Here is a 24,778-nt window from a genome sequence, read left to right on the forward strand (position 1 = left end):
AATCATGCTGTTCCCTGGGTCCTTCATTCTGACAGAGTGGACTCATCTTGCATGGTGCCAAAGACGAAGGGAGCTTCGGGGCACATGCACCTTATCTCGGAGGAGCATTCGATGGAGGAACTAAGGCGACTCAATTTGCGGAGGCGAAGTTGGGTACAGAAGGCCTTAGCACGGGGCAAGAGGACGCAGAGGCGGGTACTCTTGAAGAATATACCACAGTGTTGCCATTCGAGTTGCTATGAAGGAAGCGGTGCGCAGTGGAGATTGTGCTGGTAGGGGCAGAGGCCCAGGATCCAGACAATGGTGCACAAATTACAGTGAAGTCGGTGGACTTCGGGAGCTACTAGGCGACGGACTGTCCTAGAGCGGTGCTTCATCTAGGTGTGACCCAAGAGTGGGTGGATGAAGGTCGATTGCCAAAGGAGCGAACAAAATCGAAGGTGGAGGAGACCCTGCGATGTATTGGCAGAGGCCACACATGGAGGGTTCACAATTCGAGTTTATTCCACAAGGATCAGAATGCAATGGAGATGTCACCAGGAGGCGACATGGTGCAGCGGATCGTGGTGGAACAGTTCGTGGCAATGCGACACACACGACATAGCCCCGTGAGGGACAAGATCATACGGAGGTATGATCGGGAGCTACTGGGAGCTCCACTTCGGTGAACAACATGACGGCAAGAAGGGCTATGGATTCAAGGAGTGAAGGCCATGGTACCGCAGAGGCGGGTCTTCCGTGCGTGCATCGAATTCTGCATCGGATAAAAGCCTTGGTCATCAGCATATGGGGGCTGTGTTCCACCAAAGGAAAAGTTCGAGTGCAAGTACCAGTGAGTCCCATGGGAGGGACTTGATCATACAGCGGTATGATCGAAGCAGCTGGAGAGTTGGACTGCTCCAGAGCTCACATTCGCTTAAGGGAGCCCGACAAGTCAGAGGACAAGGTCGAGTAAGCGAACGTTGCTACCAAGGAAGCTAAGTAGAGCAGAATCGGTGCAAACCCTACAATGTGATGGCAGTGGCCATGCATGGGAGTTGCAGTCTGTCTTTCCATCGACCAAAGGGAGCTGCTTGGAGAACACAGAGGTGTTGAAGCAGGGGGTCGAAAGGGGCGAGGAAGCGACGACGAGTCCAGAGGGACTTAGCTACCCAAAATCCAGCATCAGTTAGAATGGAGGTGGACTCGGAGGAGTGCCACAGAGGCATGTCTACTGATTGTGAAGAAAAGGGACGCAGATGCGAGTCGACGGATAGTAGTGCCATGGGCAAGGCAGCGCCATGGTACCGCAGAGGCGGGACTTCCGTGAAAGGCATTAATCCCTTGCTCTCACGGAGGGAGAGCGCTTGGTCGTGAAAGGGGCCGAGGAAGTGGAGCATGCAGAGGCAATCTCCAAGTACCGAGACAAGGCTGAAGGGCAGAGGCCAAGAAACTTCGTAAGACCGGTGTCAACAAGTTTCTCATCAAGATAGCTGTAAGTGAAGGACTTCGGGTCATGCAAGAGTGCACGACCAAGGAACGAAGCAGGCAGTACGCGGTGCTGTACCTTTGCTACTCAGTGGAGTAGGCGGCAGGGTTGATGGAGAAGACGGTACAATCCCAGAGGCGACCTCATCTATCAGAAAATTACTCCAAGTTGGGGTGAAAACTTCTCGCATTCCAGAAGTTCGATGGCATTGAGAAAGTGAATCACAGTAGCTAACTCAACGCAAGGAGTGCAAACACTTCAAGTGCTTCAGAAGTGTGAGCAAAGAGCAGGCGAAGTCCAGTAACCAGCTTGATGCATGAAGTACAACCTCGAGGAGGCGGGCGAAGTCAAGTAACCTTTGCCTTCTCAACACTTAAGAGAATGGGCGAAACCGAGTACCCCAATTCTCTTATCTATCCAGCAGAGGAGCTCTGCACAAGTTCAAAGACCCTTCGAAGATAATGAAAGACAACTGTTGTCAAATCCTCACCAACAGTGATCAGTGCTATTGAGAGTAGATTGTCCGCCTCATTTCCCAACGAAATGCCAATCGAAAGCGGAAGTGATGTGAACCTACTTGGATGTGACAACTAACAGAAAGAAGAGTCAATGAGCAGATTTTGTGGAGGAAGGACCCGAAACTTCAGAAGTTTGCGAGATGATGCTCGTTAAAGCTCCAACAAGCATCCACCCAGTTCAAGCAGCATGTGGAATTTCTGAGAGACTGGCGCAGTAAGGATGGTCTTTTCCTTCATCTGGCGGATCCGCAGGAATCAACAAGGATCAACACAACTCAGCCAACCCCACAACAGAGTCAAAGTCATTGGTGAGTTGTAGCAGCATGGCGGATCAAAGGTTCGACTACTCAAAAACAGCAGCGGAGAGCAGCTGGGAGCCAGGAGGCACATTGCAGCTGGAGCAGAAGATTGAAGACTCAGCAAAGGCGAAGAGTTGCAGTGTTCACAAAGGCTTCGACGAGGACGTCGAAGGGATAAGTGGGGGAGAATGTCACGGACAAACTTCTAAACAGGGTGTTTGATGTAATGCTTGGGCATGTCCGTGTCTTTTGTTATGTTCATGCTTTGTACAGCATGTAGAGGGACGGCCGAAGGCTTATAAGTCCCATTTTAGTTGGGTCGGTGGCCGCTTTAGGCTTGTAAATAAAGGTTGTGTCATGTGGACACGTAGGAGAGATTATTCGGTCTGTAATGGACCATTTTACCCTTTGTTGTGCCACTATTCAGAGCTTGTAAAGTCTGTTTGTAATTTGCATTGTCTATGAAGTGTTTTTCGGACATGTTTGCTTGTGGATCCCGATTGAGGCGTTCTCATTAACCCGTTCTCTCTTTTGTTGGTCCTAAGGGACAATGGGAGGCTTCGGGGAGGCTGACCTTTGCGGACGGACGCGCGAGGGTGCCGCACGCCTTAGGCAAAACCAGCTAAGGTCGTGACAGTATGGTTTTAGCTTCTCAACTCGAACCTTGGATACATCTGGTGGACGCAGAGCACAGAGGGGAAGAGCAAGCCCTGGAAAAAATTCAAAAGTGCATGAGCTTACACCATTAGAATCATAAAAATCAATGCATACAGAATTCACTTCTCTTCTTTACCTCATGTTGTTATGTTCCCTAAAGCTAAATGATTACATGTCTTGAACCAAGTTCGGACAAACATAAGCTTTTATGTAGAGTAGTTTGCAGAATCGTTTAATTAATGAAGGTCACATATACAAAAATATTGCATGACAATATTGGACAAATAGAATGACTATCTAAATATGATAATATTACATGATAATTCTGGATGACTATTTTGGAATATAGTTCCTTTTAGTATCTGTCCTAGAATATAAACCTGGATCTGAACCAAGCTTAAATAACGATGCACAACACACAATTTATTGTTGTCGAAAAGCTTCAATAACTTCACAATCACAAACCATATATGAGCCTATATCCACACACTGTTTGAAGAACTTGCCTATCAGGAAGAACTTGCCAACCATATATATGACCTAGAAAATGTGGAACTGCAAGCTACTGAGCAATTGGTTTTAAAAATAGCCAAACACAATCAGGCAACTGCTTAGGAGTTGATAAACACATTCTAAATTTTCTCTGAATTTTAGTACAAATTTTATATTTTAATTCTATCATTCAAAATATATAAGATACAAGAATGTGTTTTGCTAGTTTGCTAAACATTCCTTTCAAATTTCATGCATTGTTCCTGGCATGAGACTAACAACATGATATGCTCCAAGATTCCACATAAAAACAAAAACAGTAACATCCGCGGTTGCTACACAAGATTTCCATTGAGATAGTATACCATGGTTGCTATTTTCATTGCAGAGGCTACATAACATCAATAACACAAAAAGGCTTATCAATATTTCACACAGAATTCAACACAATGTTCTTACCTTGTCTAAGAGCTGAACAAAATCATTTAAATTGGTTGGCATCAGCTCAGAATTCCAATCCCAGCAGCCCCAGTGGGTTGATGTCTGTCCTTCCAAAAGCAAGCATCCGGCATCAGCCTCACTGATAACCTCATTGGTTCTGAATTGCACCATGTTAGCACAAGTGGACCATATGCCAGAGTTGGCGCTGGTGTTGGCCTCACAGCAACATTGCCTCTCCGCTTCTTCTCTGTATCTAATGCAGTGGATGAAACTGATGCCAGAAGTGGTGTAGGCTGGGGTGCCTCTTGTATGGGAGCAACGACTTCCTTTTTCTCACTGTTTTTATCAGTGCTAGTGGTGGTGGTGGCTGCAACACTGGCAGTGGACTTAGAAGAGTGATGAGGCTGGTTGTTAGGGTGGTGGAGACACGACCGAAGGCAGTCAGTGCCACTGACCGAAGCGTCTTCCGACATCTCCGTTGACAGATTAGGCTCATACATCATCAAAAGAAGGCAGTCAGGCAACTCTGTGGCTTTCACTCCCCCCTTTTTCTGCTGTTTCGCATTCTAGTTGGTCATGTTCCCTGTCTCCATCAGCCTCTTCTTTAACTTCCTTTTTATCCATGCTATGTGAGTTTTGAGCCTCAATGGTGTCTTTTGGTCCAGTCTCCTCCACAAAGCAATCTTCTTTGCTATTGTTTTCTTCATTGATTTCTTTCTTTAGCAATCTCAGACCATCCTTCTCGATGGAGAAGCTCCATCTCCGCTTCCCTCCTGTGGAGAAGCTAGCTCTTCTTGTTTCCTTCTCACTGCCCCAGCATGGTCTCCCCACCTCCCACTCTGTGGAGAAGATATGCCGCTGCCTACCCCTTTCTCTCGAAGCAGAGCTGCACCTCCCACCTGCCTCCTTTGGTCTGGAGACGTATCTATCTGATCTCCTCTCCCCCTTGTCTGTAGCAGTTGAGCAGATGCTAGATACCCTTCCTACTTCCTCTTCCTTCTCATCTTATCTATTCTCGAGATGAGTATCATTTGCCATCTCTTGCTCCTCTAGCTTTTCTTCCAGCTGAGCATTCTTTGCTTCAGCAACTGCTATTTCGTGCTCTTTTTTATCGCCTCCTGTGTTTTCATTCACTTCAACAAGCTCAGCCGCAGCACCTGTTAGGTCCTCGTCCATGTTTTTCTCCTCTTCATCTGGACTTGGCTGCACCTCCTCTTCCTCTGCCTCTTTTACATGATATGCTTTCATCAGTTCTTCTGTCAAAACCGCTGATTGAAAGCATTTCTCCACTCCTCTATCTTCTTGATACACTTGCTCGGTTTCAGTGGCCTCTTTACCCGTCTCTTCTCCTTCCCCTTCCTCATTATACTCTCCATGATGATCTCTGTTCTCATCACCATTATCTTCCTCCTCCTCGCCGCGCACTTGCATGGCGGGCGAATCCCGGAAACGGCTTGCCAGTGCCGCCATTCTGGCTGGATCAGATCTGCGCCTCGTTAGCAGCAGAGCGTTCCTCGGGGGAATGCATACGCTGACCGTCGCTTCCTCCTCTTGTTCTTTCTCCACCATCATCACCACCTCTTCTCTCTTCTCCATCTCCGCCAACAACCCCAAGTTCTCTCTTCATCCCTCCCTCGATTACCATTCCCATCTCTCTGTCCCCTTTACCTTGGAATACCACGCCCATGACCTCTCGTCTGTTTCCGGCTTTGCTGCCTGGAACCTCCATCAAGCACCTCGTGAACATTGCACCGCAGGAACTCGACCGCTTCTCTCCTCATTCTTCTTGTCCTTGTTCGCGTGATCTCAACGAAGAATTGGAACAGAGGGACCTTGGGCCACAAGGGGAGAAGCAATTGAACTCGTACCCGAATGCCCTCGGCACCTGGCAGATGTTCACCGAGAGCTGATGCACCCACCTCTGATATTTGATCGGGAAGCACTCTCGCGCCCCGCCGACGTTCTCCTTCCTCCGAAGCTCCCCACCCTCCGGCTCCCCCACGCCGTGGCCTTGGCCTTTTTCTTGCCCTTGACCAGCACCTGGGCGATGCAGGTGACCTTGGGGGAAGACGGCTCCGCCGCCTCAAAGGCGACGCCTTTCCACCTCCCTCCAGCGACTGCGGAAAACATCGGGGATTGGCCGCCCTTGAAGCTGCCACTCGTCGAGAGGCGGCGGCTGAGCGAGGAGGAAAGGGACGGCGTCGCTGCGGCGTTGCGACTGGGGAGGGACTTGGACGAGGGCACGGGCATGGCTTCGGCCGAGCGGCGGGAGGTGAGACAGAAGAAGAGATCGCCAACGCCGGCTTAGTGGTGAGAATGTGATCGGTCGCCTCCGCAAACGGAAGACCTCTTCTCCCGCCGCGACTACCTATTTAGACAACTATTCCTCCTAAGGACGAGAATAGCTGCTTTCATTCTCAGTGGGACTGTAAGCAAAAGCAGGGCTATTTACACATTAGCCAGGAGTTAGACCTCTTAATATTTTGATTTTTTATTTTAAAAATTATATTAGAATCTATTATAATGGTGAAAGTGAGATATTTATCTTTTATTTATTCTAACACCATGGATTTTATCGATAAAAATATAAAAATAATAGGTAAAAAGATAAATTTAATATTTTAGCTAAAAATGACGGATGACATCGATGATGACGAACGACGATACCATTTAAGACCATGAGTGACTGTTGTGGATAAGGAAAGTAATGACAATAGGTGAAGGTTGCTCTAGAGAAGGAAAATAATAACAAGAGGTGAATGGTGCTCTGCATCTGCGTCAAGTGGCACAAACCTGCATCTATGTCGGTGTCGACATAGTTGTCGAGAGGTAAAAGAACCACTCAACATCTGTATCGATATCAACGTAAATATAGAGCGATGTCGCTTGGCATCTACATCAACACCAATGCAAATACAGAGCGATGCTACTCATATTGACACCGACGCAAATGTAAAGCGGTAAAAGAACCACTCGGTAACTACGTTGATGTTGACGTAAAAACAGAGCGACCCTCGTCTCTTATTTTTTTATCCATTAAGATAAATGGACTTAGATGTTCCAATTTCATAACTATAGAGATTTCAATGTAACATTTTTAAGTCTATGGACCAGTATGTAAAGCAAGTCTAACTATATGGGTTAATATGTAATTAGCCAATAAAAAAAGATAAAAAAATATATGTAATAATAATAATTAAACTAATCTATAAGTGCATGAGGATAATGGGAGGACTCTTATAGGCTCTTTTGTGGTATATTGTTTTTGAGATAACATAATTAAAATATTCATGTTGGGTGATGATCTATTATCAATAAAATTTTCAAAAAAAAAGTTTTTATTATTATTTTATGTAAAATACTCTTTATTTTGTAAAAGACGATATCACTCTGACCCTTTGTCTTATCGACCATCATCACTACGTGGCTATCTTTGCTTTGTTGCAAGGTCTCGCTATTGCTTGATGGTATCGAGGTGGAGGACAAGGCTGAGGGCAAGGAGGAAATCATGGCGCTACATCTGCCCTCTATATGCATAATAATTATCGACCTTAGGGAAGGAAAATGAGGCGATCACAATGGGGCTTCCCCTCCTCCTCCTCCCCACATATGCCACCCTACAAGGCTTCGTCCACGCCTCCTTTTTTTAGCTACTTTGTTCTCTTGATCGAGTGATACCAAGGGATAGAAGTAAGCAAAAGCACACTTTTTCAATATAATGAATTCGAAATCTTGGAGGTTGAGGATGCTCTCCTCGAAGATGACATAACGAGAGGCATTCAAGGTGAAGGTGAGGAGTGAAGTGATAGCAACAACATTGGTGGAGACGAAGATCGAGAGCCTCGTGGTGAAACTTTAGCGATGCTTTGGTAACGCACAGACAACACCTAAGGTGTAGCCAGTGAAAGAAGGTGTGATGATCGATGAGGCGGAGACCAAAGTAATATAATCTTTTAAAAAATTAGAGATATTCTAAGAAAAATATAAAAAAATTGAGATTTTTTATAAAAAAATATTTATCTTTTATAATTTTTTTAATCAAATGTTTATATATATAAAAGTACCATCTTTCTCCATACATGGGTTCGTTCTTTCAATAAACATTAAGGGTCGACAAAGAATAACAAAAACAATGTCGAGTTGTGACTATTGTTAAAGTTAGATCAATCACAAATATAATTTAAAATGATATGAAACGGATGATAAGCACCGATGATGCAGTACTCAATAGATTTGATCAATATCGAGCTATAAAATTGATCATTTCGAGCCCACAATCATCGATTCGACAATTGGGAGCCCTTTTAAGCTTATAAAAATCTCTCCCTATTCTTTGATGCTGTAACCCACCCACCAAAGGTTCTTAGGACACATTGTTGTTTATAATAAGGAGACAATGATTTACCAATATAATTTATCGTGGAAGTGATTTCAAGATTTGGTCCGATAAATCTACATACAATATTAAAGGATGGATCTATTGGCTATAAAATATTGTCATTCAATTTAGTGTATATATTAATGTTATTTCGATAGTTTATTTTACTCAAATATTAGAATTTTAATATATATTTTAACATCTTAACTCTTTTTTCTTTAAAAGTAATTCAAAAGTAACTTTCTTTCATGGAGGATTGATTGTACAATAAGAATTTTAATTTTTGATTCTTATACCCTTGAATTAATATTCATTTTATAGCTATATATTTTAGTTGTATTTAATTTTAATTTATACACTAAAAAGTTAGGAGAAAAATATTAATTTTTTATTTTTCTATCAAATTTTGGGTGTGTTGGTACATACGAATATACCATATATTTGTAATTCCTCTGAATAATTTCTTTAATCCCGAACATTCTTCTATTGATAATTCTTATAATTTACTATTTACAACTCCCGTGCCTTATATTTTTATTTTTTTTCTATGATCTCTAATTTTGTTGTCGACGTTGTTCGTCCGTCCGAGGAGGAGAAGGATGAAGAGAATATTTATATATATTTATAAATTTTTTTAAAAATAATAAAAGCATTTAAGATGGGATTGTGAAAACATATAAATTACTTAAAACTTATTCGATCACTTACTAATTTACTTAAATTACTAATTTACATGGAAACACTATTAAACCCCTATCAACACTCCTACGAAACCTTTACAGCTCGACCGGACCGACTCATTCACGGCTGTCATCGGCTCCGCGGACACGTAAACAAATCTCAACCATCCTTCTCTGCTCATCTCCCCGTCGTTTTAAACCCGCTGGCGCCCGTCCAACTCGCTTCTCTTCCTTCCCTCCCTTTCCATTTACTTCCTTCGCTGCCTCCTCCCTTTCCCTTCCCCGAGCAATAAAAAGCTGCCAAATATACGTCCGCCAAAAGAGAGCGCAATCTTCTCCGGAAGAAGGGGAAGTGATAGCCGAGCGAGATGATGCAAATGCTTCGATTCCGCGGGGGCTCCGCCTCGACTCCGTCTTCCAAGAACGCCCCCACCTCCCCCAGATCCGGCCCTCGTTCTAGCCCTAATCCTAACCCTAACCCTTACGATGCTGCGTCCGCATGCGTCACACCCGGATCGGTCGGCCCGGCCAGGCCCCTGCGGCTGGTGTACTGCGACGACAACGGCAAGTTCCGGATGGACCCGGAGGCCGTCGCCACGCTTCAGCTCGTCAAGGGCCCCATCGGCGTCGTCGCCGTCTGCGGGCGCGCGCGGCAGGGCAAGAGCTTCGTCCTCAATCAGGTTCCTCTCCCCCACTTTCTCCGTTTTCTCGTGGAGTCATGGGATGTGATCTCTTGTGCTTCCTCTCAAGTTTTAGTTGATTTTGTTGATCGGCATTTGTCTCATTCGTTCTCGCGAAGAGAATTATGCAAGGCTCAGGCTTCTTTTTGTGAAAAATAAAAATTGCACTGAATACATTCATATTGCGGAGTAGGGTTTAGTAGTAGTTGACATCTGGGGAGTCTGCTTGCTATCTTTCTTTTTACTCAAAAACTCTTCAAGGAGTTCTGCCAATCGGCTACTAATGATCATCGATTATGGTGTCTGTGGATCATTGGGTGGGTGAAACAATTTCCGATATGCAATGAAGTTCTGATCTTGAATGAAATATACTTTCTATGTAGTCTCAATTTTGCTAACGATACTTGAATTTTGCAACAAAGTTGTGTACATCATGATACTTGGAATTTTTCTAACGATATTGTGTAGACTCGGTAGCACACTGAACCATGGTCTGAGTCTTCCCTTTTTTCAGTTGATATTTCCATACACAGATCACAAACATGCCAAAAAGACTTCTTTGAGGTTTTTGACTTCAAGATCACATGTGATATTAATTCAGATCAGGCTTGGTTATCCTTCCTTATTGGGCTGTAAGATCCAACTAGGGCCTTACTTTATAGGTTTTGCATGCCACTTTACTGGAACCTCCAAAGCAATTTCCATACCAAGGAAAAGGATTACAGGAAATCAATTTAGGTGGTCCCTCTTTGAGGCTCAAGTCGTAATGAGTACAAGAAATAGAAAAAAAAAAAAGGAGTCTTTTGCAAGAAAATGAATTAATCAAAATAATCCTTACCAATGCCTTGCCCCCTTTATATATGAGTTATTTATCAATTAAATTATTGCCGCATAGGATTGGCACCCATTCAAGTGACATTTGGTATCATCATTGAACTAGTGAATTTAACAGTTTCAGAGAAGTGGATTGTTGTTATCGGCATGTTGGGATTGATTTGTCAAAGGGGTTTGTTGTAATATATCAATATTAAGGATAATTTATAAGATTTCTTTTTCATTTAGTAACATCGAGGTTCATCAAGGATCCACATTAATTCCTTACCTTTTTCACATCGATATTATATGAACTTATGAGTCACGTGTAGATTGACCTCCTTGGATTATGTTATTTGCTGATGATATTATCTTAGTTGATGAGAGTCTTAATAGATTTAATTCTAAAGTTATGTTATGAAGATAATCTTTAGAAACTAAAGGTTTAATATTAAGCATGATTAAAATTGAATATATGAGTTGCAATTTACGTAATACTAGAAATACACTAGATAGGAGAATATTCCTTTAACTAAAAACTTTAGGTATCTCGATCAATTATTCAACAAAATAAAGAGATTAATGATGATATCATTCATAAAGTAAAAACAAGATGATTAAAATAGTGAGGGATGTCAGAAGTCTTGTGTGATTATCTGGTATCTTTGAGATTAGAAAAAATATAAGATAGTTATAGATCAATAATTAATTACAGATCTGAGTGTTGAGTAGTTAATAAATAACATATATAAAAAAATGTGTTGCTGAGATGAAAATATTAAGGTGGATGCACGGAGTTGCTAGCAAAGATAAAACAAATATTTTTATTCATGAATAATTAAATATATCTTCTATAGTCGATAAAATGAAAGAGAATCATTTAAGATAATATGAAGATGTGCTTAGGAGACCTACAAATGCAGGAGTTAGAAGAGATGAAATGATTACCGTTAGTAGTACGAGAAGAGGTAGAAGAAGACCAAAAAAGACCTTAATAGAAACTATAAATAAAGATTTAAATACTCTTAACCTAATATATGACTTTTTAGATATCTCAATGGGGGCAAAAGATCCATAGACCATAAATAGTTGAGACTTGTGATTTTGTCGTTGTTGTTAATTGTTACTTGATAACATAATTTGTGCTCGTATTTGTTTTTGTGTTTTATCTGATGATGCCCCATCAGCTTTCATTTTCATAGATCCTACACGTTATATCATAAAGATCATCTTGATGTATTCTTACAACTTTTTACACCTTGAAACCAATCTCTATCAAGAGGGTTCAGAGGTTAAAATGAGTATTCTCACAACAGGTGGCAATGTTGTCACTATAACTTCTTGGTTAGATTGATTGGTCAAGTTATCTTACTTCGGCGTCTTCTTAAGTTTTTGTTTCTTTGCCATCATAAATACAGCATAAAATCATATGTTCTGGATTGTCTATATCACTTTTGACATGTATTTCCATCTTTGAAATTTGGTAGCTATTAGGAAGGAGCTGTGGGTTCCAAGTAGCCTCAACTCATCGACCATGTACCAAGGGACTTTGGATGTGGAGTGCACCTTTAAAGAGAACTGCTATTGATGGAACTGAATATAATCTTCTATTGCTGGATAGTGAAGGAATTGATGCTTATGATCAAACGGTCAGAAACTGTTGGTTCTTTGTTAACATTACATGCCTTAGTTTGATAATCATTCATGTGTATATTTATGTAAAGTTACGGACAATGTAAAATATGTACATGCTCTTGCCATCAACAGACACATTTTTTCCTAAATTTTCACTTGCACTGCAGCTTCATATAATCCATATGGTAGGTATGTTCACATTATTTAGTAGGAATGATAATCCTTAGGTTTTGCTGGTATTTATTTACCAACTTAATTTGGTTTGAAATGAATCTATAGATTGGTAACTAACATGTCATGCTTCATCTGTTGGGTTAAAAAATTAATTAAGCTAGTTAACCATCTCTTCTTGGATATTGATTGGTTGCCATTCAAAAATGTCAACCAGTTTCATGTTCATTATTAAAAGTTGTTGTCTTTTTCAAAAATGGACATCATTTATGTTTAAATACTGGTAAATGTCTAGTGAGTTGCAACTTGTGTTAGACAATAAACTGATATGATGATAACTTTTTCAATCTTTTCTGCACTAATACTAATAGTCTATTCAATGTTGATGAACCATGTTTTATACTTCTTGATAAGTTTGGAATGAATATTGTGAATGTTTTCTAATAAGATCTATCTCTCTTTGATACTGTATCTCTTGTTCTTCTGGTTGTTATTAATCCCGTAGCAGACATCTCATAAGTAGCAAGAAATCATTTTAATAAAAATCTAGAGTTAACTTAGTTCATGCTAGGAATAAAGGGCAATGCAAAAAAGAGAACAATGAAATGGTTTCTAAACTAAACGTTATCTTTGAGTGTATCAAGAATTTCACTTGAAGATTCTTCAGCTAAATATGTTAATATCCAAATGTATGGTTCAAATTACAATAAATTTGTGATCTTTTTGGGTCAGTTATCAAAGAAATTGGATCATGTTTTTGGAACTATAATGTTCTGTTAATAAGCTTGCCTGAATTGTGTCTCCTAAATTATGCACATCATTTTCAATATTAACTTAAATTCTTCTTTTTGCTTCTCATCTTTATGATTTAGTGCTTTACTTTTGCAACATGCGTATCAAAATTTATTTTAATTGGTAATATTCCTTTTCATTTTGAGTGATGTGTATCAATGCATTAATATTTGATCTTGCTGCTTGCAACAACTTTGAGGACCTTAACATTAAATTTTGAATCTTTGCCAAAGTGTAACCAGCATGTTAGTCACAAGGGTCTTTTGTGAATATCATAGTTAAAGATTTTGCTCACTAATGTATGTTGTAAGTACATCAGAGTCAGAAACTTATTTGACTAAACAGTGGGAAACTAATGGATATATGTGTGTATATATATAATATAACACTCTTGTAACAGATTAAACATGTAAGGACCAAAATATTTTGACTGGTGAAATTGTCACTACCAGAAGTATGCACATTTTGAATTTGTAGTCATTATCAAAATCCTTTATGTTTGATGCTTAATTTGGATGAATGATATATCTGATCCTTTAATTACAATTAGGAATTTGGTATGATGACATTTAGGTTGATTGTGGATGGCTGATCCAGTACATAATATAATCTAACTTGATCATGTTATTTGTCTCTAACCAATCAATTTTTATGATTAAATATCACAACATATATATTCAATATCATCCCTGATAAGCCTATGAACTTGAAATCAATAATGTTCATAAATTGTAGCTTGTAATTCTCTTAGATAATTATAGTTTTTTTTAACGTATCATGGTTCATACTATAATCGTAAAGGATTTCTTACTATTATGTTGGCTTGGGTTCTAGAGGACAATTCTCATATTGTTTGATCTAAAAAAGCTAATCAGAATAATTTGAGCGCATGTTAGTGATTTGGAACTTAGGTTGAAGCAAGGTTTTCAATTTCAGGTAGTCCAAGTCCAATACATTCTAGTGTAAAGACACATGACATGTCAGAATGTACCATAATATCATTCTGTTGGGGAAGGGGAAGAAGAAGAAGGAAGAAGAATAATGGAGAATGAAGAAGGAAGAGTTGGTGAAGGAAGAAGAATAGGAGGAAGAAGAGAAGAAGAAGAGTAGGAGATGTACCATAGACGAGGCCGGCTGGGGTAGTGAGCATGTGGGTGGCAGGCAACATCGATAGTCGAGCCATTGACAGAGGAGAGGAACCTTACGAGTTGCGAGTCCTAGGTGACGAGGCATTAAAAAAAATATATTTTAATAAAAAAATGATAGTATCAAACTGCTTGAAATAGGTGGGTTCATGATAGGATATGCTATCAGATTGGTACATACTGTTTAGCGAAATATAAATCTCTGGGTTGTAGCAAGGTTCGTCGTACCGTACCGTACCGGCATTTCGACCCGGGCTCGGTACGGTATAGTACCGGTGTATCGGGCGGTACATCAGGGCGTATCAGCGGTACACCTTGGTGTACCGAATAATTTTATACTTTTTTCATACTGTAGCAGTGCTACAGTATAATACTGTAGCACTGTAGCGGTACCGAGCGGTCCGCGTACTGGTAACCTGTCGGACCGGTACATACCGCTCGGTATGGGCGGTACGCTTCGGTATGGCAGGCCTTGGGTTTTAGTAACAGATTGTGTATGTGCTTCTATGCCATGCTTGCCATGTCAAGAATTCACTGGCATTATACGAGGATATAGTTATCATCTGAAATCAGTGTCGCTGCCCCTTGGTGTATCCTGATTATTTGTATGCATGAGATGAATTAATATTGACCAAAGTTGAATACTAACAGAACTGGGGATATAGTTAAATTGGATAGACAAAAAATTCAAATAAGTAAAACTTCTAGGTATCTTGGATCATTCAAGAAGATGAAAAGATTGATGAAGATAAAATGAGGTTAAAGTGGAGAGGCATCAGAAGTTTTTGTGTGATCAATAGGTACCTCTTAGGTCAAGAGAAACATTTTATAAGTTAGCTGTTAGGATATTAATGCTTTATGTATTTGCGTGTTAGACAGTTAAAAATCAATAAATATAAAATTTTTTATATCACTAAGAATGAAAAGATAAATGTATGGAGAAGATATAAAAGGAAATGTTTTCATTTATAAACAATCAGATTTAACTATATTTAGAGGATCAAAGATAAAATGAGGAACAATGACTTAAGATAGTATGTACATGCAATAAGGAGATTTATAGATGCTATAGTTAAGATAGGTGAAATAATTAATACTTGCAGAGCGAGAAGAGGTAGAAGGAGATACGGAAGACTATTTTAAATGATTTTGTAAATAAAGATTTGAATTCTCTTAATTTATCTAAGTATATTATTCTATATAGAGCTCAATGTGGTGGCAACAATTCTATGCAGCCAACCCCAAATAATTGGGATATTATGGCTTAATTCTCATTGTTGTTGAAGCACCTGCACAAGTGTATCATTTTTATGATGGGAACACTGAAATTTATTTTTTTTGTTTGCTTTAGATTCTTGCTCATGTTTTACCCTAATCAGGACTTGTCTTGTAATTTGATCCTGCACTGGACTATATGAGCAATGCATGTTATGAATGATTTCTTTGTGTTCCTTCACTAAAGCCTGTAGTAGAATATTTGTGTGATGCATTATACTTTATGTGCATTGTCAACTTAAAAACTACAATTCCTATTTCCTATACTTTATGGTAAATGTCAATTTAAATGCTATAGTTGCTATTTCCTATCTAATATGTTATGTCATCATGCTCTTCAGCAATCATTTCAAAGTGTCTAAAGTGGTGTCTTCCTCGTCCTTCTTTTACAGGGAACATACAGCATTCAGATATTCTCCTTGGCTGTTCTCTTGTCAAGCCTATTCATCTATAACCAGGTACAGATTCCTTTTCTGGAGTTTCAGTTTGCTCGTGGTCATGGAAAAGGTGGAGATTATGAGTTGGAGATCTTATGCATTCATTTAATCCTGATTAGCTCACACCAAATTTGTTATCAGCACAGCCTCTCAAATAAGAAATTACTAATGGTTTGTTTTCTGTATTTCCTGTTTTATCTCCTTCAGATGGGTGGCATAGATGAGGCTGCACTTGATCGATTATCTCTTGTTACTGAGATGACTAAACATATCCGTGTTAGAGCAACTGACAGAATGTCTATGGTATCTGAACTTGGTCAATTTTCACCGATGTTTGTCTGGCTTCTGAGGGTGATTCTGCCTACCAAGCTAATTATATCATTTTTACTGCTTGTTGAGACTGAGATTTTGCTTAGGTTTGTGAAGTGATTGACCACTCATATTGATTACCGTGGATGACCCTATGATTTCTAGGACTTCTATCTGGATTTGTCTGAGGATAACAACAAAATTACTCCACGTGATTACCTAGAGTTGGCCTTAAGGCCCATGCAGGGTGGAGGAAAAGATGTATTGGCAAAGAATGAGGTATTTTGCTTAGTGCTCTTGGAGACATTCAACTTTGCTACTTAGCTAGCTAATAACAACTTTCTCTTGGGAGTGATTCCAAATTTCTTACATGTAACAGTTACATATTATCATATTGGTTACTGTTCTATTTCATGAAACACTGACAGATTCGGGAGTCAATTTGTGCTCTTTTTCCGGAAAGAGAGTGCTTGACACTTGTGAGGCCATTAAATGATGAAAATGATCTCCAACGCCTTGATCAAGTTCCTGTGAGGATATTAGACTTGCCTTTTAATTTTTCTTTTTTAATCATTGATCATATTAGCTTAAAATATACTCTCTTCGTCATGCAGGTAGCAAGATTAAGACAAGAATTCAGATCAGGCCTTGATGCATTGATGAATTTTGTTTTCGAGCGAACCAGGCCTAAACAAGTAGGGGACATTGTCATGACAGGTCCTGTTCTTGCTGGCATCACACAATTGTTTCTGGATGCTATCAACAATGGGGCTGTCCCTACGATATCCTCCTCATGGCAGGTTTATCAAGTTGTCAATATTTACATACTCATATGATTATGATATAGTTTACTCTTTTGTGGACAATGGCTTGAGATGTGTCTTCTTGTTCTTGTTCTTTTGTGCATTTGTTTGTATGTCATGATGCTTGACCTATCAGATTGTAGAACCTTAATGGATCTGATAATATTCATATGCTCTTGCAGGCTGTGTGTGTTCATGGGCCTTGTTTATAGGGATTCAAAAACTTATTAAGCTGGTTTGTGAGTTCTTCAAATCAAACCATGTTTTTACTTGGAAACCAAACTGTCCAAACTCAATCAAATCAAACCTTGATTATATGGTCTATTTTGTTCACATTCTATAATCAATCTGTTGAGCTTATGCCACACAGTTCAACTTACAAACAACAAGATGAAATACCTCTCTAGGGTGTCATTGACATCACCAAATATTATAAGCAGTTCTTCTCTTACGAAGTTGGTCAGTTAGTGTGAACAGTACAAAACTTTGCAAAAAGCAATTGTTATATTTACAACTTTCAAAATATCAAGACCATAACAAACTATTAACATTTGAGGGTGGACCTTTGTACAATGGCTCCATCATGACCTGAGACAGTCTCTATATTTGAAGGTAAGGCTGTGACATTGACCCACCGCATTCTAGGTTCCTTCGATTGCAATAATGTTGTTGGCTCAAAACAGAATTTTCATGTAATCTTGGAGCTAGACTTCTTAAGAATGATTACTAGAAAATTGCCTTGTGCAATTATCCTAATGTAAATGAAAATTATTGTAATTCTGAAACAAATATTTTGAGGCTCGTCATCTCAAAGGTATTTATCACTGATCAATCTAGCAAACTTTCTTTGGTTTGAAACTTTGAATAGAATGGCAGTGTGTTTGTGGCAGCCATTTTTATGCTTTGAGCCCATTTGAAGGGAGCAATTATAAAATCTTTTGGGATCATCACTCCTGTCACAACTTGATAAGATATAATAGCCAATTGATCCAGACAAAACAAGTTTCAAACACATACCGAAATGCTTATGCTCAAGACATGCATATTAACCCTTTCTAGTCTTATATTTTGATCCTAACATTGATTCTTGATGATGGATTAATTGATCCTCTCAATCTCCTGACTCAAATTCGTGACATTCTCATTAGGATCCACATGTGAAATATATAGACCTTCCCTAATCTCTTGTTGGTGGTCTGAAAGACTTGTGAACCACATTGGTGGCTCCATGTTGATCTTGCTTGCCCCTTGCACCATCCATTGTAGGTACTTCCTATTTAGATCTGCTAATCCATACATCGGGTGTCTTATATTTGCTTAGGTACCAATTTCCAAATTAGCTTTTTGTAGTATACTAGCGTAATAACCTAGGCAAAGCAAGCCATACTTTATATCTCATAGTTTAGTGGTGAGTCCATTTAGTCGTATCAACTAATGCATCAGAATTTACCTTTCCTGCTTCCACTTTGCTTCCTCCTATTCCTTATCCTTTTCTAGTGCACTTCTTTCTCTTTTTCCTCCAGCACCTGTGCCTGAGAGAAGGTGTGCACACAAGGGTTTCAAGGTAGGATCCTGCACGATTTAATGGTCGTGATCTACCATGTTAGACCTGTTTTGACATATTAAAAAGAGAGTCGATTTTAAGTTTGTCTTGATAAAGTTGATTAAGATTGGTTAAAACATCAAAACTTGGTCTGCTTGGTTCTTAGTATATTGGTTGTCCGCAAGTTGGTTCTCACTTGCACCAGTACATACAACCTGTGGCAAGAGGTATACCACTAATTGTCATTCCTTTCCCTTAAGTCAATCTTTAACATATTGGAGTTGTTTTATTGCATGGTTAAGATAAATATCATGTTTCTTCAAGTCAATCTTTACCACTTGCACCAGTACATACAACCTGTGGCAAGAGGTATACCACTAAGTGTCATTCCTTTCCCTTAAGTCAATCTTTAGCATATTGGAGTTGTTTCATTGCATGGTTAAGATAAATATCATGTTTCTTTATGGCTAGGTTTTTGCAACCACAACTACACACGGAAACAACAAATCCATCATGATACTTGGATTTCACATCACATAAATTATTTAACATGCTTATATTATTATTACATAATCCAGTCAAAATGTTTGCATAGTGATTTAGTTTGTTTTTGAGGATTTAACACTAGGCTATGTAGGCATATTTAGTTGTTTATGTTCTGAATTTCTATTTATGGAAGTGAAACGTTAATGTCCTACTCTGCTTGGTATTAGCAAATTTCTTTACTGTTTTGGTTTTCAAGTTCTGTGATAGTATGCCCTCATGATAGTTAGTAGCTAATGAATGATTAGAATTTCAGGCATACATTTTTCACTTTTCTTAAACTGTTATTTTTTTGTATTGTTTGACTACAGAGTGTTGAAGAGTTGGAATGCAGAAAGGCATATGACTTTGCGACTGGGATTTACTTGTCATCTTTTGATCGCACTAGGCCAGCTGATGAGGTGATGTGACACCATAGATGATAAATGGATGACAACTTTTTTTTGGACTTTCATGGGTGCTAACTTCATCTACAGGCTATTCTCAGAAAAGTACATGAAGATGCTGTTCACAAATCACTTGCTGCCTTTAATACTTGTGCCGTGGGTGCTGGTTCAGCACGATTAAATTATGAGAAACTTCTTAAGAACTTCTTCAGAAAGACATTTGAGGTATGTGCCAGATTTAATCCGGATATGATCATTGGCATCAGTTATAGGTATATTGTTGTTTATAGAATCACAAACATATGTCTGTTCTCTTTTGATTGTATTGTCCACATTGCTTAAAGCACAGTATCATCGTGCAGACTACCATGAGAAATGCCCAGCCCATGTCATTTCCCTACATCTTTGGTGCTAGTTCGACATAAGGAGTGTTGTGCTGGTATCTGCCTCCGGTGCAGTTCAGTATTTTCCATGCTGGAAACAAGTAGCAAAATACACCACAATTTTTCTCCCAGTGTTTTGCCTTCCTAGAGCAAGCTTTATAGGTTTGGGAAAAGGGTCTGAAGCCTCATAAATTTCATACATTTTATGACTTTTGAGACCCTTTTACTTGTTGGACGTATTTGAATACAGAGAGTGAAAGATCTATGAAAGAAGGGACTCAAACTTTTGTAGTCTTGGAGTAGTCAAGGAACATGTATTGGGCTTAAAATTTTAAGCTGTGTTTAAGAAAGCCTTTGATAGAATTGGCTCTGTTTCATTTTGGATGTCCTTTCCCACAAAGAACAAGGTCAAATGTATTGGTTGGTTTAGAGCTTGCATCTTTTCAAGATTGTTTGTCATTATTATGCTCAGCAAAGCTTAAATAGAATAACTGCTGATCACACGTAAAACATAGAGAAATCACAAAGCTTCCTCATTGAGATTACTTCAGCATGATTTAGAAAATTAATAGATTAAGTATTAAAGTCCTTAAATACTTTTATTTTTGGCAGTAGATGAGATGAGCTTCTTGTATGCTATATCATGTGGCATAGGAAAAGTAGAAGCTCTAACACATTAAAGCTGTGACACCTTAAAACATCTAATGGATGTAAGAAAGACATGGAGTAAATGGATGTATTAATTTTCAGCTAAATTCAAGAAAACATGCCAGCTGAAATTTCTGAGATTTAGGATAATCGGCTGAGTGAGATTGTAATCCGTTTGAAATCTTGGCCATAACTTAATCCAATCACCTAGTTTTTTAAATTAGAAATTTATCATGTTTGTACAAATGTTTTGGATGATCTAACCGGAAATTTGCTGATGTGGTCAGGAGACCCTAAACCTGCTAATCACATTTGTATCTGGCATCTGCATTCATTTATATATTAATATATAAAAATTGGTTGTCATGCTAGGTACTAATTCTGATGAATGCTTTTGCAGGACTACAAGAGGACAGCCTTTTTGGAGGCCGATAAGAGATGCTCAAATACCGTGAGAAGTATGGAAAACAACTTGAGACAAGCTTGTCATGATGCTGATGCTAGAGTTGACAGGGTGATTAAGGTGAGCATATAAGTACCAAAGTTGCAAATTAATAATGAGCTAGTTTAGGAGTATTGGTCATTGTTCGCTGTAATTTATGTGCTTAGGTAATATAGGCAGAGGAATTGGGAAGTGGAGGTTATATGCTTGATGATGCTTACATTTGATCTACTAGCTTGATTTTTTAACAATGCAGACAAATTTTGTATTTTAATTTGAAACGATATGAAGGATCCATTATGTTTATCTGAAAGTTTAATTATGAATTTTAGATACGACTATGAAAGGAAATACAACATGGTCGAAATTTCATTCTTTGCTAATTGCATTTAAGAATTTTAAACCGGTAATTTTTAAATCCAAGGTCGCAATTAGACTGCTCAAGTGATTATAAATCTCTAAACACTCTAAAGTAGGGTTGTAGTAGGGTTTTATGGGCATATCGAGAGCTCTTATATGGATCACTTGTTGACATACTGCACCAAATAATACAATGCAGTCATTGAAGTCATTATCTGTCATTTGGATTGTATATCAGTCTATTACATCCCTTCTAGTTGCCTAGCTGCCTTTCCCTTTATTTTTCTCTTTTTTTCTCTCACCACATGATCAATTTTTACACTGATAGACACATTCTGCATGGTTTAATTTATTGTATCATATGTACCTAAGACCTCAATATTATTGAAATTTCATCAGGTTCTGAATGATCTGATCTCTGAGTATGAATCATCTTCACATGGTCCAAGCAAATGGAAGACATTGGCTACCTTCTTATTTGAGTGGTTAGTTGTTGTTTTTTGCATGTTGCATTCTTTTGCTCTGATATAGCAATTATTGGTTGCAAGAGATTTCATAAGTTGCTCAGTTTGGAGCAGCTATAACATTGATTTAAATCAATGTCAGTCTGGTGGGTTGTGTCCCAGCCGCTTCATGGCTGTCCAATTAACCCTTTATATGAATTTATGAAAGAGTTCTTTATGTGTAGAACTTTTTGACCTGTTTTGGTGGTTCCATAATTGGCAAGCTTTTCTGGGTCGACATTGTTTTGTTTTCCAAGCTTTTATCTTCTAGTTTTGCTTCTTTGTCTTGCAGTTTGGAAGGACCCATCAAGGATGTTTTTGAGAAGCAATTACATCAAACTGATTCAGAGAGGGGTATTCTTGCATTGAAATGCTGTTCAAATGAAGACAAATTGGGACTGCTGAAGAAGCAACTTACAGCAAATGAAAAGCACAGATCTGAATATATGAAGCGTTATGAGGATGCGATCATTGATAAGAAAAGAATGTCTGAAGATCTAAGTTCTCGTATTGTGAACTTGAAAAGCAAATGCAGCACGATAGAGGAGTGCTGTATTTGTCTGTCCAAGGATCTTGATGATGTTAGACGTGAGTCCTCTGATTGGAGAAATAAGTATGATCAACGTGATTTGGAGTTGCAAAGAGAAAAAGAGAAATTCTATGCTCAAAAAACAATTCTTGAATCTAGTTACACTGTTACCGAGGGGAGATTCGCTGTTGCTCATGAACAGGTAATATCTGCTCAAGAAGAGGCATTGGAGTGGAAACAGAAATATGACATTGCTGCTGGAGAAGCTAAAGCAGGTCTGGAGAGGTCAGGATTAGTGCAGGAATGGGCTAACGACAAGGCACTAGAAAGGGAAGATGTGATAAGAGAAGAATGGGGCACTGAGTTGCTGGAAAAGGTTAATGTTTTTTTTGCTTATATATTGTTTTATGATTCTTTTGTCAGAAGCTTGATTCAACATCTATTGGATGCAATAGGAAGAGGAAATCAAGAACTTGAATGCAAAACTGGAGAACACTGAGAGCCTCATTGGTACCATGGGTACGCAATTGGAGGTAATTTCACACTCAAGGATCTCATTTCTTTTGACTAAGGTTTATGATACAGTTACTGATAACATAGACGATGGTGCACTTTGTATTTGTAGGATGTGGAATCAAAAGTAGCACATCATAAATCAGAACATTTGGGCTTGAGGAATGAAATCAAAGAATTGCTTGAGAAAGTGGATTCTATGAAGGTGATGGCTCAATCACATGAGAACCAAAGCAAAATTCTGGAACAAGAAAAGGAACATCTTGAAGAGAAGTTCCTAGCTGAAATAAAAAAAATTGATGAAACAGAAGAACGGATTAAATATGCTGAAAGAGGTGCAAAGATGGCAATTGAGTTGGCTGATGCTGCGCGGGCTGAATTAGTTATTATCCAGAAGGACAAAAGTGAAGCACAACGACTTGCACTTGAACGATTGGCAGTGATTGAAAGAGTTGAAAAGAAAATTGATAGCTTGGAGCACGAGAAAGCAAAGTTGACGGATGAAATAGAGAGGCTGCATCAGTCTGATGCCTTGTCGAAGGTTTCATCACTTGAGAGAAGAGTTGAGGAACGAGAGCAAGCAATTGAGGATTTGTTGTGTCAGAGTAATGAACAAAGATCCAGCACAGTCCATGTATTTGAGAGCCTTTTGGCCACGGAACGTGCTGCTCAAGCTGAGGCCAACCGTAGAGCGGAGGTCATGTCGTTACAGCTACAAGCTACTCAAGGCAAACTGGATAAGCTCCACCAAGATCTGACATCCATACTTCTAGTCGAGACTGCACTCGACAGCAAACTCAGAACTGTTTCTCATCATAAACGTTCTAGAGACGATGACTTTGGTACGGGCTCTATGGAAAACACTGAAGATGGCAAAGATCAGGCAAGAGGTGCGAAACGATCCAAGAGTACTACCAGCCCGCTGAAGTATGTTTCCTCATAAGGTGATGGTCCGTACAAAGGGAAAGATTCACGTTTTGCGGAGCCAAGAAATTCAGGAAACTGAATCTGAAAATTACATGAAGTTCACTGCTCTGAAACATAAACAGGAGCTTGTGGAACATGGATTCGGTGCATAGCTGTTCAAACAGAAGAACCCGAACATGAAGGAAACCCTTTCTCTTTCTGAGAAGCCGTATGATTTGTGGGCACTGTTTATTTTCTGTCTATAGAGTCAATTTTTAATGCTGTTAATTGAGTTGTGCATATAGTGTTACCCAAGTTTGCTAGGACTGCATCTTATGGATGTGGTTACCAAATTCCAATATGAGATGGAAACCAAGCACTCGTAAAATATGGAAGTCTGGCTTAGGTGTAATGATTGATGATAAATGTGGAAACATGTACAAAGTTTTTCGTCCTTAAGGAGTTTCTTTACTGTATGGTGTTCATTTACTGTATTGAGATAAGCATTCTGTTGGGGTTATGTAATCTTTAACCAGAGGTAACCTGTGGTCGTCGTCGGAGTTGCCCTCTACTTAATATACATCAAGGAAAGATGGAAGAGAAGATCATGAGTATATATCCGCCACTCAAAATGCATTTACATTTTTACAGTGAGAATAACTTAAACAGCCTCACTGCAACTATTCATTTCGTCTCGTTGAATGTCCTGATTTAGTAATTAGTAAGTAAAGATCATGAGCATTAGTAGTAGAATCCTAAGATCCAATCACATCTTAATCACTTACCTTTGTAACAAAATTTCTGAGCAGAAATTGATGAAAAAGTAAGCAACTTAAAAATTATGTACAACCGAGATGAGAATATTTTTATAAATATATAAAATTCATTAAAAAAACAATAGCTTTTTTATCGGATGTCTCCGAGGAGACCAAAAAAAAAAAAAACAAGGATCAAGTTTTATGAACTTGTGCAATGACAAGGAGAATCACATATAGTTTCTTATTCATGAACAATTACATATAGCTTTGA

The 24,778-nt window shown here is 39.0% G+C and overlaps 1 protein-coding gene and 1 pseudogene across 1 annotated transcript; one reads left to right on the forward strand and one right to left on the reverse strand.

The window, feature by feature from the left end:
- Positions 1-3,897: 3,897 nt before the first annotated feature.
- On the reverse strand, positions 3,898-6,284 carry LOC108952147 (uncharacterized; annotated as a pseudogene).
- A 2,886-nt stretch (positions 6,285-9,170) lies between these two features.
- On the forward strand, positions 9,171-23,956 carry LOC135631654 (uncharacterized). Its single transcript, XM_065139400.1, has 14 exons — positions 9,171-9,613; positions 11,914-12,075; positions 15,837-15,902; positions 16,089-16,232; positions 16,356-16,469; positions 16,619-16,720; positions 16,805-16,990; positions 19,391-19,480; positions 19,556-19,690; positions 20,897-21,019; positions 21,698-21,783; positions 22,094-22,706; positions 22,786-22,863; positions 22,956-23,956. The coding sequence occupies exons 1-14, from the start codon at positions 9,302-9,304 to the stop codon at positions 23,784-23,786; spliced, it is 3,042 nt and encodes a 1,013-aa protein (XP_064995472.1). The 5' UTR covers positions 9,171-9,301; the 3' UTR covers positions 23,787-23,956.
- Positions 23,957-24,778: the final 822 nt, after the last annotated feature.

Source organism: Musa acuminata, chromosome BXJ3-2 (assembly GCF_036884655.1).
Source record: "Musa acuminata AAA Group cultivar baxijiao chromosome BXJ3-2, Cavendish_Baxijiao_AAA, whole genome shotgun sequence".
NCBI lineage: Eukaryota > Viridiplantae > Streptophyta > Magnoliopsida > Zingiberales > Musaceae > Musa > Musa acuminata.

Excerpts from the sequence above, each read along its gene's own strand:
- LOC135631654 (XM_065139400.1), top strand. The coding sequence starts at position 9,302 with ATGATGCAAATGCTTCGATTCCGCGGGGGCTCCGCCTCGACTCCGTCT. Across the intron at positions 16,233-16,355 it reads TGTTTGTCTGGCTTCTGAGG|GACTTCTATCTGGATTTGTC; the intron begins GTGATTCTGCCT and ends TATGATTTCTAG. Across the intron at positions 22,707-22,785 it reads GCACTGAGTTGCTGGAAAAG|GAAGAGGAAATCAAGAACTT; the intron begins GTTAATGTTTTT and ends TGGATGCAATAG.